This window comes from Zootoca vivipara, chromosome 11, assembly GCF_965207765.1.
Source record: "Zootoca vivipara chromosome 11, rZooViv2.hap1.1, whole genome shotgun sequence".
Classification (NCBI taxonomy): Eukaryota; Metazoa; Chordata; class Lepidosauria; order Squamata; family Lacertidae; genus Zootoca; species Zootoca vivipara.
The window spans coordinates 40,676,981-40,691,040 of NC_142594.1; the positions used below are offsets into that span (position 1 = coordinate 40,676,981).

Below are 14,060 nucleotides of genomic sequence, written 5' to 3' on the forward strand. Positions count from 1 at the left end.
AAAACTTCCCACTGCAGAGGATTGTTCCTTTAAAGGTATAATATATTATGTCATGTTAGTAAGGGCCCTTTTAAAAAACAAAAACATATTAAAAGAAAATTTACTCAGCCTGAAAGTCAGGGTTTGTAGGAAGTAAAGTGCAAATAGTAATATAAATGCACATACTGTACAGTACACATTTAAAGTTTCCAGGTAATAAAGGAATTTGCACTAATGTGTATAGCAAGTTATTTCAGCGTGTAGCAAGTTATTTTGTTATCGCCTGGTGTGAAATTATTTTGCAGAGACTAAACTACAGGAGCTAGCTGAGCAAAAAGAACTCTTGTCTAAAGAACTAGAGGAAACAGTACGTGATATAGAAGAAGCAAAGGATCGTGTTTCAGAAAGAGCTCTAGCTGGAAAACCTCCTGGTGAGTGGAAATGGAGGATGAAAGCAGAAACCTGCTAGAAATGTAGCATGCAACCAACTTGTTATTTTCTTACAGTCTGGGAGACAGCTGTTCGTATTGGAAATGCAGTACAGTATGTGAGGAGGAAAGATATGTCTGTACCCTTTCTGGCTTGCTTGGGATAACCCCGCTATCCCTTGCAAATGGGCAACTCCCATTTGCAGCTATGGAAACTTTCTCCCTAAGGCTTTGGCCATGTGTTGGGCTGGGGCTGGAGAGGATTCATTCTGATCTTATTGCAAATGTCACAAACATCTAGGATATTAGATTTTTTTGTTAAGGCATTTGTGCTACTTTATCCAACACTTTTGGGTTTTATCAAACCTGATAAGAATCACAGACTCATAGAATTGTAAAGTTGCAAGGAACTAATCCAACCCCCTGCAATGCAAAAATCTTTTGCCCAACATAAGACTCAATAACCACATCCCTAAGATTAAGGGTATTATTTGTTATCAAGAGATGATTCCAAGCCATTTTTTTCTGCAGATATGGAATTGCAACAACTATTGATGAAGAAGGAAGTGTTAAAGGAAAAATTGGAATTGAACCAGAAAGAGTTGGAAGAAGCCCAAGCCCTTGCAGCTGCTGAACCAGGCAGTATCAGTGGTAGGTTTGCTATGATTCTTCATTTTGCCAACTAAAGTTTTGACATCAAGCTAAACTGAAAACCTTATGTTCAACGCTAAGCATCCATTGAATGGCTGTAGATTATTTTTGCATTAAGACCTACACAGGTTTAAAATGCTGCACAGTTTGAAAAAAAAGGACTAATGCTTATTTTTATGTAAGTGCACTACAGCTGAAAAGCACTCAAATAATCTGAAAAACCTTAGGAGCCATATCTGTCCTTAGAATAGTGATGCCAGAGTTCAGTTTTCCACCAAGGCTGGTGCTGTTTTTATGTTTTATTTTATTACATTTCTATACTACCCTTCATCCTAGGATCACAGGGTTGTTTTCAATATAAAAACACAAAAATACATAACATTGGTGGCATTGTCTGTCTCAGGAGACATTGGAGTGTGCCTCCAGGGGCAAAGTCAGACTGCTGCATTAGCAGCACCAAAGTGACCTCCTGAAATATACTCTGAGTCCTGTAGTGACTTCATGCTCTTTATTGCAGCTTGTAAAACAGTGAAAGAAATCCCCCCCCCAACCTCAGGCTTTTATATACATTCGTTACACAATTAGTCCCATCTGATTGGCTGATTCTGCTTCCCTCCTGGAGCCTGATTGGCCTGCAGGAAAAGACCAATCAGTAGTTGCATTCTACGATCCTACCAGCCTAATATGCTGATTAACTACTTCCTGGAGCCTGATTGGTCTTCTCCTGCAGGCCAATCAGTTGTTGCATTCTAGGATCCTACTTGCCTATTGTTCTAGGATCCAAGCTTAGTACATAACACCTTCCCAGGGCTCAAGCCTGGGCAATGTGTATGGAAATCCTGGGCTGCCATGATGACAAGACCCACCTCTTGGCCTCACTGTGGTCCAAATGAAAGCAGAGCAATATGTTTGGTACCAACTTGGCTGCAGGAGTTTCTGGAAGGGAGCATACAAGATGCCATCCAACCATCTTAGGGACTCTATTCCGGATTTGAGTAGGGTTTATTCCTTAGCCCTTTCTTCTTCTGAAGATATCCCACAAAGCAGCTGAGGTTTAGGATCAGAGATTTTCTTCTTGTAGATGGGGGTACCTTCCCAGCTTCACAGTCCCCACCTGCTCCTCACTTCCCTCTACAGCACATGCATTCTGGACTGTTGGACCCACTGATGGTCTTGCCCACTCAATCTGTCAGAGCCTGTCTTTGCATGCAGGGGAAGTCCCTAACACACTGAGGACTTGAGACCCATTGGCCACCCTCACCTGGTTTAGCCAGCCAGTTGAATCCATTCACAGGGTATGGCCGCTGTCTCATGTCGACAGATTCTAGAAGCCACAAGTGAGAACTGAATGCAGGGTGGGGGACCAAAGGCGGACAAACTACCTCAGAAGGAGAACGTGTCTCCCACCAGAGGTGCTACCCCTCCTCTAACACTCCATACACCCCACATTACATGATAACAAAGAAAAACATTAACCCCCTCCACAGTTTAAAAGACTGTAGATAAGAGGAATGCTTTTGCCTGGCATATAAAGATATTTATTTAACTAAGGTGCAAGGCGAACCTCCCTGGAGAGAGCATTCCACAAGTTATCATGTAGCTGCCCTTCAGACGCCTAGTGGAATAGGACAATCAAGAAGTGCCTCAGATGATTATTGCAGGGTCTGGGTCGGTTCACGGGTGGGGTGGGGGGAGAGGTTGTTGAATACTGCAGACCTGAGTCATTTATGTATTGATTTGTTAAATTTTGATGATGTTTTTAACTTTGATGATACAGACTGCCCTCTTGTTAGACAACTAACAAGTGAAATAAATATTTATACTGACTGCAGACTGTTTTATGCCCATGACCCCTAAACAGGCATTTTCTGCCATTCTGCCTTTTATTTGGAACATCCTGTTCTTCACTATATGGGCAGCTTCATCTCTTACATGTTCTAGGCATTCTTGAAAACATTCTTTTTTGGACTTTTCTGGATCATTAATGCTAGACACTGTACCTTGTACAGTATTTGTTAATGCTGCTTTTATGGTTTAGGTTTTTATATTGCTATTCTATTGGATGTTTTATGTTTATGTTTTTATGTTGTTCACATTGCTTCACGATTACTTTTAATAATAAACAGTTCAGAAATATTTTTTAATAAATACTCCCATTGGTAATGAAGATCATTAGACTGGGATCTTGCTCCACCGTGTGGCCAAATGTGGGAAAGATGAAACGAGGAAAGTACACTGATGTCTCTCTGAAAGTGTTGTTTTTGGTGGCACTTACATCTACCCACAGTAATCTAATGCTTTCATACACAAGAGGAGTTGATTTTGCTAACCCTTTGTCCTGTGCCATCAAATCAGTCAGAAAGAGCATGGTATACTTAAGTTGTCTGCCAGGTAGTAAAGGTATAGAGAGAGAGAACAAAATAAATTCAGGGAGGTTGCCTTTTTGTATCCTTTCACAACTTTAGGGAGGAAGATGATAAATACAAGATTATCATGTTGGATTAGAGCACATACTATTAAGGTTTACAAGTACATTCCACAAGTGACAGTACATTCCACAAGGGTAGCAGCTACACCTGCAGCATTTGCAATGAGTGCACCATTAGTTGATGAATGGTAGGCAGCAACCTGGACATCTCCCAGCACATTTGTAAATCATTATAAGATAAGTATGCTTCTGCAGAAGCTGCATTTAGAATGAAAGTACTACGGCAAGTTCTTCTATCTTAAGCAGCCATTTAGATGGCCCACACTGGTTGTTGATAGTTGTAGTACATCCCAGGCTAATGACCTTCATTACCAATGGGAGAAAGAATTATACTTAGCTCAAGGATATTTCTATCATTTTTTACATTCATTTCAGTTGTTGTGGATTTACATTTATTTACATTTGTTCAATGTAGTATTACATGTTTGTATTAGTGTAGAAGTAGAATGTTGTTGTTTTCTTTATATTCTGTGATGTACGTATGAATGCATGTGTGAATGTAGGTCTTATTTGAACTTGGTGAGGATGCAAACTAATGCATTCTGGGAGAGCCAACCTATTTCCTTAAGTTCATCTTTCCTGCCTTTGACCAGAAGCAGGAGCAAGATCCCGGTCTAAGATCCAATGTCCATTAGCAATGGAAAAATATCATTTATATAAGTGGCTCTCAATTAGCTAACTACTGTGGACCCCCCTTTCCCCATAAAAGTCAAGTCGTGGACCCCCTACTTTTGAAAATTTCAATGTCCCTATGGTAGTTTTTGTTATGTTAAGGGTCTGTGGACCCCCTGAGTGGTTTAGGCAGACCCCTTGGGATCCATTGACCACCAAGTTGGGTACCATTGCTTTAGATAATTACAATTCTTTCTGATTACTATACTGGGATAATGTATATAAAGTAATTTGAACAACTAGCATTATTAATGCAATTTTTTATTTCAAGATAGCATTAACATATCAATTGCATAGTTGTATTTTGAGAAGTTTTTTCAACATATATTATTACTTTATTATGAATTGGCCTGTAATTATTTTTTAGAACATAAACTGCAGCTGCTCACTGAGCAAAGAAAACACTTGATTGCAGATCTAAAGGAAACAGTACATGATGTTAAAAAAGCTGAACGTCGTGCTGCAGATAGGATTCAGCAGGAACCACCTATTGGTAGGCAAATAATTGTTTTGTTGCAAGACAGTTGTGCCGCTGTCATCAATGTGGATATACAATGAGACATAAATTTAGCATCTTTCCACTGTTCCTGGAAGAATTGTTAGCCACTTTGAAGCTTAAGGAGAGTTCGGGTGAGGAATACAAGGGGATTTGTGCATAGCCTCCTCTTTCTTACTGACAGAGATATGCTAGATAGGGACTGTTGCTCCTGGACTAAACAAAGCATTAACTGCGGGGAGCGGAGGAGCAAATTGTGCTCAACTTGGACTTTGGGGTCCATCTTTTCAGATGTATGTCATAGATCATAGTGGATTCTCAGAAAGCTAAACTTCTTACAGTTACTTTGCCATAGTCCCAAATCACAGGGAATATGAAGACGTTATTTATAATTTTGTAATAAAAATATCATTTATGAATACTTATTGTCTTTTAAACTGTTTTCAAAAAATGATTCCAAAAAATGATTCCAAATTTCTCTTTGCAGAAATGGAATTGTACGGTTTATCAGTGAAGAAGGAAATGTTGCAGGAAATGTTGGAAGCCAACCAGAAAGAGCTAGAAGAAGCCCTGGCTCTTGCAGCTGCTGAACCAGGCAGTGTCAGTGGTAGGTTTGCTATGATTTATCAAACTTGCAAGCAACCATTATACACTTTTAGATACTTCATGAATGTATATCAAAGTTTGGTCTGATATAGTGTGAAATTAATTTTAGAGCATAAACTACAGGAGCTTGCTGAACAAAGAAAAAAACTGACTGCAGAACTAAAAGCAACAGTATACAATATAAAAAAAGCACAACGCCGTGCATCACAAAGATCTGCACTTGAACCACCTGCAGGTATGTATGGAATGAAAGATAAATAGTTTTTGAAATGCACCTGCTTCAATGTTGCAAGCCCTATCATCAGGAGACACCTTTCCATCGTGCATGGATTGTACTACAGCAGAAAATTAAGAAATCATCAGTGAAACAATTACAATCTATAAAACAACTAAAAATTAAGCTAAACTTCACAATTATAGCAAAATACATATTATATGATTAACAAATCTATACGGCATTTATAATCTATAAAACAATAATAACATTATCAAAAGGGCAACTAAAAAAATATAAGCTAAGCACTGTTACGTTCATACACACACTCTGCACACCCCCATGACTCACATTCTTTCACTCTATTCAGTTCATTAAAGTACAGGTGAAACTCAGAAAATTAGAATATCGTCAAAAAGTGCATTTATTTCAGTAATGCAACTTATTATTTTTTATTTTTATAAATGCTTTCTTTTGGAAATTCCACAGTAATAAAAGGAATAGTTACAATAATACAAAAATAAACAAAAATAAACATCGCTATTACATTTCATTAATTACATTCCATTTATAATTGACCTGCCTAATGACAAATAATTACAGTTACAACAATTAAGGCTTGACATATTTTGCTTTGCATGTCATGCATGTATCTCATATATTGGTCTCACCTTTTAAGTTGCGTTACTGAAATAAATGCACTTTTCAACGATATTCTAATTTTCCGACTCTCACCTGTACACATAGTTCCCATGGTTAAGCCAGTTCAGCCTGATGCTGCACTGGCTGGGGTCCCTGGGTAGTAGGCATTGGTGGAGATGGTGGGGCTCTCAGGGCTACTGCCAGTGGTAAGGTAGATGTTTGCTCCTAATAGCCAGACCAGGTGCTGTTTATGAGGAACATTTCCCCGTCACTCTCAATAATTAAGAGGTCCATTCCCACTCAAAATCTGAGATGAGCCTTTCTCTTGGAGCTATGAGTCACGGCTGCACTCAGTGTAGAGGCTGATCAGGAGGTCTAAGCAGCGCCTCCATGCTCAGGAAGCTTTCACTGCACTGCAGCCTTTCCACCAACTGCTGCTTTAGCTTCTTTACTGACGTGGTGGTGGAGGAGAAGGCAAGAACATATGTGACTTACAATTTGATGCTGGATTTGAGGGAATCCCTTTGGTGGGGGGCACGGGTGGCGTTGCGAGTTAAACCAAGAGCCTAGGGCTTGCTGATCAGAAGGTCGGTGGTTCAAATTCCCGCAATGGGGTGAGCTCCCGTTGCTCAGTCCCTGCTCCTGCCAACCTAGCAGTTCGAAAGCACATCAAAGTGCAAGTAGATAAATAGGTACCGCTACAGCGGGAAGGTAAACGGCGTTTCCGTGTGCTGCTCTGGCTCGCCAGAAGCGGCTTTGTTATGCTTGCCACATGACCTGGAAGTTGTACGCCAGCTCCCTCGGCCAATAACACGAGATCAGCGCCACAACCCCAGTCGGTCACGACTGGACCTAATGGTCAGGGGTCCCTTTACCTTGGTTGGGGGGGGGGGAGAGGATCAATAAATATTCATATGATCAAAAAGTTGATTTATCATTTTTATGAAATAAGGCAGCTTTTGAGAATCTTTCTTTGTACGGTATTACAACCTTTTGTAACTAAATAAGGATGCTTGAATAGATGCTTGAGTCAAAAACATTTCTGTTCACAGAAAGAGAATTATTTGAACTAGCTGTTAAGAAGCAGCTTTTACAGGCCGACTTGGAATCCAATTGGAAAGAGCTACAGGAAGCTCAGGCTCTTGCAGTTACTGAACCAGGCAGTATCAGTGGTACGTTTGTTGTGGTTTCTCATGTTATCAGCTACAGTTTTAAAATGTAAATTTAAAATGTGGATTTAAGGTAATTTCTTACAGTTAAGATTATGTTCAATTTTAATGGGGCTTTGTGTGACTAGAGGATTGTTTTTTCCTATAAGACTCGCATATGCTAATACCATGTCAATAAGGGCAATTGCTTGTTTGTGTATGTATTGTGTATATATGTGTATGTATTGTAGTTCAAAATAAAAGTGTAATCATAATCAAAAGCTAGGTTTTAGAAACCATATTTATCCATACTTATCAGAATAGGTTTCTTATTAAGAATAATGATGTTACAATTCAGTCTCTCTGAAACAGTTTCTTCATATACATCTTACCATGTAATATGGTTTAATATTGACGAGTCTTTGAAAGCTGCTGTTCTTACGGTATTACTGAGATAAGGTGTATGACTTAATTTGAGTAGCTAGCACTATAAATGCAAATGCTGATATTTAACATTTCCAGTTAATACTGCGTACCAATTGCATAGTAATATTTTGTGTAGTTTTTAAAGCATACATTATTATTTTGTAATGTGTTGTTCTTTAATTATTTTGTAGAACATAAACTACAGCAGCTCATTGAGCATAGAAGGCACTTGACTGCGGATCTAAATGAAACTATACATGATATGCAAAATGCTGAACTCCGTGCTTCAGAAGGGGCTCAGCTGAAACAACTCCCTGGTAGTTAATGAGGGATATTACATAGTTTGTATCACCGTATTCATATTGCTTCAAGTGCTGCCTCCTGCACGGATCATGTTCACAACCCGAGCGTCCACCGTATTAATGATTAGTTAATAAATTCACTAAAACAGAGGTGTGACAGAGGTGGTCTAAACCCTCAGGTCTGCTCAAATTTTATCTTCTGGCAGATAATTTACCAGGAAGTGCTCACTTTCTCCCCATTCTCCTTCATTTCAGTGATAAATATGTATGTGAAATACACTATGTACATTAACTATCCTGATTCCGTTCTGCTGCTGCTGTAATAAAACATTGACTTGAAAGAAAGAGGGTGGACTTTGTGCTCCCTTCAGACTTCCTAAGGGGCCCATCTTTTCACACTTCTGTCACAGATCATTATGGTGGATTCTCAGAGATTTAAAACCTCTTGAAGTTACTTTGCTATAGTCCCAAATCAATTTTGTTTAACTCCTTCACTCTGTCTTGCAATAGTCATTAACAAATGAAGAAGTCATTTGTACCGGTAATTTTTAAATAAAATTATCATTTATGAATACTTCTGCATGTTATCCAACCCTTTTGGATTTTATCAAACCTGATAGGAATGATCACTTTAAACTCTTTTCAATACTGTAGATGATTGCAAACCATTTCTTTTTGCAGAGATTGAATTGTATGAACTGTTGGCAAAAAAGGAATTGTTGCAGGAAAAGTTGGAATCCAACCAGAAAGAGCTAGAAGCAGCCCAAGCTCTTACAGCTGCTGAACCAAGCAGTGTTAATGGTAGGTTTTCTGTGATTTTTCATACTATGAATGGCTTGACTTATACCTCCTTCTTTAAAAATTATTTTATTTATTATATTTTAAATATATATTATAAAACATATAAAATATTTTAAAAATTTAAAGTTAGAAGTGACACACTGTGATTATGAATATATCATAATTTGATCATTCAACTAGCATATAAAATTAAATATTACTATTTAAAATTTGTGTGTAATATTACATACTAATTGCACTGTTGTTGTTTTTAGTAATTTCAGAATATAATTAAATTGGGTATGAAATTATCTGAAATTATTTTTAGAGCATAAACTACAGGAACTTGTTGAGCAAAGAAGAAATTTGACTGCGGACCTAAATGCAACAGTTTCAAATATAGAAAAAGCACAGCGTCGTACCTCAGAAGGACTTCAACTTGAACCACCTGTTGGTATGTATAGAATTTATGAAATACGTATAGTTTTTGAAATGCACCTAGCATGCATATTGCTGCAGTATTGCAAGCCCAATCATGACTGCGTAACTTGAAGTAACACTGGTCACGGCTTTTTCCCAGCTGGAACTAATCAAAACTCAGTTCCGGCACCTCTCAGGTACACACCATTGCCATTATAAGAGGACAAGGGAGGTGTTCATGGTGAATTCCGGCACCACTTGTTCTAGAAAAATAGCACTAGCTATAGTGCTATATATAGAAAAGGAACAGTATTGCACTTTATAAAGAGCTCAATTTGAACAACTTGATGGTATGAAGACAATAAAAGATGTATAGTTTTTGAAAAACACCAAACATTTAATCAAGAGTGGGCAGCACAATGGCAGCTGCTGCAACACTGTATCAGGATAGGCAGGATGATAACCAGACTGTGGCTTTATAAACGCATTGGCAGAGCCAATCTGATGTTCCTACCAGAACATCATGCAACTTCAACCTTACTATATCCTTGTCCTATCCTCACACTATCAGAGTAAACAGCAGTGACTGCCTTACCACACCACTATACCACCCTGGGTACTCCTGTCCTGATGTATGTTGACAAAAATACAACAACTAAAGCAAGTGAGTGATGTTCCTGCCACAAATGTCCTGGACCGCTATGCCAGTCAGATGTGCCATCTATGTGCGGCTGTGGCTCTGCCAAAATTTTAAATGGGGACAGGCCCCATCAATATTCTGCAGCTGGGTGGACCCTGTTGGGTCCAGCCACAACTGTGGCAGGCCCCGGCAGGCCTTTCAGAGGGTGCGCTGGGCCTTGCCGGGCTCCTACAACCATGTGACATCAGACACACATGTGCACCAGTATTGCTCTCCTGATCTGTATTAGAGTGCTGTATACGCCAACATAAAGAGTATTTCTAACATAGTGGTCTGGTTCACACATAATGCTAAATCATGGTTTGGTGTGAATGAGCAAACACATTGGTTCATATTTAGTCGTTCAATTTATATATGTACCACATTTTCCACAAATACACCTGTGCTCCAAGGGATTCACATAAAAACAAACATTTTAATTACAGTTGTATAGTTGAATTGCCTAATAAACAATATAACTTTTCTTTAAAAAAAATAAAAAAATCAACAATTAACAATTCATCCCCCTAATGGCAAATACAGTCCCGCTCCCCTCACAGTTCCTCTGGAAGCTGTTCCCCTATGAAGGCTCCTATGACTGGAGCGTGAGGTAGGTGGAATCAGTCTTATTCTGGTAGCAATGTCTCCCTCCCTCCCTCCCTTCATTTTTCATTTTCATTTAGAAAATATTTGGTGCTTTCCCAATCCCGCTTCTGCACTACCAAGATCTAAACCATAGTTTGGCTTTGCAATTACGTGTGAATCTGGTCTTGTGGTTTGACTCCCCCAAACAAACCATGAGCAGCAAACCATAAACAGTAAATCATGAGCAGTAAGCCAAGTACAAACCATGGTTACTGTTTATGGTTTGTCTAAAGCAAGGCCGTCTTAAGCATATCCGGCACCGTGGTGCAAAGATCCCTCCAGCGCCCCCCCCTCCCCAGACAGGAGTTGTAAATCTGCGAGAAAATGCTCATTTTTTGTGTCTCTTTTAAAAAATCTGTCCATCAAATTTGTTGGCCATAAAACATTGTTCAATGTGGAAAATGTAAATCAGCCCACAAAAAAAGTCAATGTGTATCAAACATTTTCTCAATTGGAGTCACGGTTAGTTTGCTTTCATCTCATTACCACATACAGTATGCTTCAAATTCCAGTTAAGAGATTTTGCATACTATTGGTCAGATAACGTTGTTAACACCAGTAGAATTCACAACAACAAAAATGCTTGCCCCTAGCACATTTCACAGCTTCAACTGCTACAGACTGTCACTGAAAACAATGCACTGGTCAGTCTGAACCATGTCAAGTAAACTATGGAAGTAGCATATCCACAACACAAACTGTGCTAGTACTTTCTTTTCAAGTCTTAATTCCATAATCGGTACAATATGAGGGAGCCACTACTCCCAGCATGTGAAAAGTAGTGGAACTTGGCTATCAGACATTTTGAAAATGTGATAGTTTACAGTACAGTGGTACCTCTACTTACGAATTTAATGTGTTCCGAACGCACATTCGTAAGTAGAAAAAAATTGTAAGTTAAATCCCATAGGAATGCATTGGGAGAAAAAATTCGTAAGTCGAAGCAACCCTATCTAAAAATTCGTAAGTAGAAAAAACCCTATCTAAACCGCATCCAAGATGGCGGACGGAGCTCCATTCGTAAGTAGAAACATTCGTAAGTAGAGTTATTCGTAAGTAGAGGTACCACTGTACATTCTAGCAGCCCAATGCCAGGTTCCAAGCATTACAGTAGGTTGGACTAGATGACCCATGGGTACCTTCCAACTTTAAAATTCTAAGATTTAATAAAAGGTCCTTACAACATAATGCAATTTAGTCCCATTTGTTGTTGTTGTTTAGTCATTTAGTCATGTCCGACTCTTTGTGACCCCATGGACCAGAGCACGCCAGGCACTCCTGTCTTGCACTGCCTCCCGCAGTTTGGTCAAACTCATGTTCGTAGCTTCGAGAACACTGTCCAACCATCTCGTCCTCTGTTGTCCCCTTCTCCTAGTGCCCTCAATCTTTCCCAACATCAGGGAGTCTTCTCTTCTCATGAGGTGGCCAAAGTATTGGAGCCTCAGACCGTAAATAAGGCCAAAGCTCTTTCGTTCGCACTGTTGCGCTTTTTCTTTTCTGACGGAGCTCTTCATGTCCCATCAGCCTTAAAGGTATATAATGCTAAAGTGATCGCGACAATGGCCTATGCTGCCCCGTTATGGGGGGCCTCTGTAAACCTGATGTCCTTGGAGATAGTCCAAAATCAATTTCTGAGACGTCTGTTAAAACTGCCCCAGTGTGTGAGCAATTCAGCCATTCGTTTAGAACTAAAAATCCCTTCTCTAGAAAACGCCCTATGGAGGCGTATTTTTTGTTATTGGTTGTCCTTGCGACACAGACTTTCAAAACTCTATCTTATCCAATGTCTCTGGCGAGACGAATTCGCTAGCCCATGGGCAGAGAAGATACATACAAAAATCGTGTCCTATGGACTGTCTCCATCGGACCTATTGAAACTAGATCTTGCCTCAGCCAAAAGAACACTTACGCAAAAACTAGATGAGTTTGATCTCCAACAAAATGTCATAATGGGAAGTGGTACATGCTCACCGCTGAATCTTGGTATACGGCTTACACCGCAGATTCCATCTTATTTGTCATCTTTAACTGTTGCGGCCCACAGATTTGCTTTTACTAAAGCAAGATTTAACGTTTTTCCATCCAACGTTATGGGCAATAGGTTTACTAAAGGACAAATTTCAGCATTATGTGCATGTGACAACAAAACTATAGAATCTCTCCATCATATATTATTCTGTTGTCCCTTGCACGCGGACTCCCGGACCAGATTTTTACTTCCCTTAATAACAGAAAGTTTGACTGAGAACTTGGAGTCTCAGTTAACATATCTGCTACAAGACAGCGACCCTAGCAGAACACTGCCAGTAGCAAGATATTTGGTTACAGTTCTCTCATACAAAAGGAAAAATGGTTTACTTCATGATTACTGAAAATCTGTTCTATTACCCGATTTATAGCGGAAACTTGTCGAAACAAACGTACTGTTCCATCTATTTTAGCCAAGGAATTCTTGCAAATTATATCTGTTTATATGTATTGAATTTTTAAGTCCTTTTTAAACTTTATTTACTCTTGCTTTATTTTACCCTGTCTTGCCCAGTGTTTTTGTACATTGTGTTGCATAATATTATATTGTGGGCCTTTGGCCGTAATAAAGATTTCATTCATTGGAGCCTCAGCTTCACGATCTGTCCTTCCAGTGAGCACACAGGGCTGATTTCCTTCAGAATGGATAGGTTCGATCTTGCAGTCCATGGGACTCTCCAGCACCATAAGTTTCCTCCAGCACCATAATTCAAAAGCATCATGCAGTTATAAATAAATGAGTCCCCAAACCCTGCTTGGCAGGGGTTTGGACTGAATGGCCCTCGTGGTCTCTTCTAATTCTATGATTCTATAATGCACTCAGGTAAACTGGTTTGTGCAGATATTTTTGGGTAAGGTACTGTGGTCATAATAACAGGCTCCATCCAACTAAATCCCACTTAGAGCAGATTCTTTGAAATTAATGTTTGGATTTTTGATTCATTTCAATGAGTCTACTCTGAGCAGGACTAGCATCCGAGGCAACTCTCTCTCTGTGTGGGTGGGTGGGTGAGATATGTAAACTTACATAGGAGGAGGAGGGCAAATGAGAGCTGAGAGCAAATGTAAAAAGGTGATATTCAACAGGGTCCCTTCCAATTCTACAATACTATAATTCTAGGGCAGTGATCTACCCAGTTGGAAGCGATTGCCCAGAGTTGTTGAGCCTTTTTGGGGGAGGATTGGACAGAGTTTTTCAACTTTTTTTTAGGGTGGAGGGCCAACAGTTGTTGAGCTATTTATGGCAGGGATTAGCAAGAGTTTTTAAGCTTCTCTTAGGGGAAAGAGCACATAGTTGTTGAGCTATTGGGGAGTGGGGGATTGAATAAAATACGCTCACCCAACAGTATGCAGCCCTCCCCACACTCAGCAGCAGACCAGGGAATAGAGGCTTTCATAGAACAGACAAATGGGACAAAGCAAAATCAGGAACACACAGGGGATAACTTTTTTTTAA

General features: G+C 39.5%; 1 protein-coding gene across 1 annotated transcript in view; it reads left to right on the top strand.

Annotated features, from left to right (window-relative positions):
- Window positions 1–14,060, top strand: part of CCDC7 (coiled-coil domain containing 7) — a 172,071-nt gene that overhangs the window by 100,447 nt on the left and 57,564 nt on the right. Inside the window, exons 42-50 of the mRNA XM_088654182.1 lie at window positions 285–410; window positions 939–1,058; window positions 4,586–4,711; window positions 5,202–5,321; window positions 5,430–5,555; window positions 7,229–7,348; window positions 7,942–8,067; window positions 8,734–8,853; window positions 9,161–9,286. Coding sequence (XP_088510308.1) covers window positions 285–410; window positions 939–1,058; window positions 4,586–4,711; window positions 5,202–5,321; window positions 5,430–5,555; window positions 7,229–7,348; window positions 7,942–8,067; window positions 8,734–8,853; window positions 9,161–9,286 — 1,110 coding nt within the window. The remainder of the gene's footprint in view (window positions 1–284; window positions 411–938; window positions 1,059–4,585; window positions 4,712–5,201; window positions 5,322–5,429; window positions 5,556–7,228; window positions 7,349–7,941; window positions 8,068–8,733; window positions 8,854–9,160; window positions 9,287–14,060) is intronic.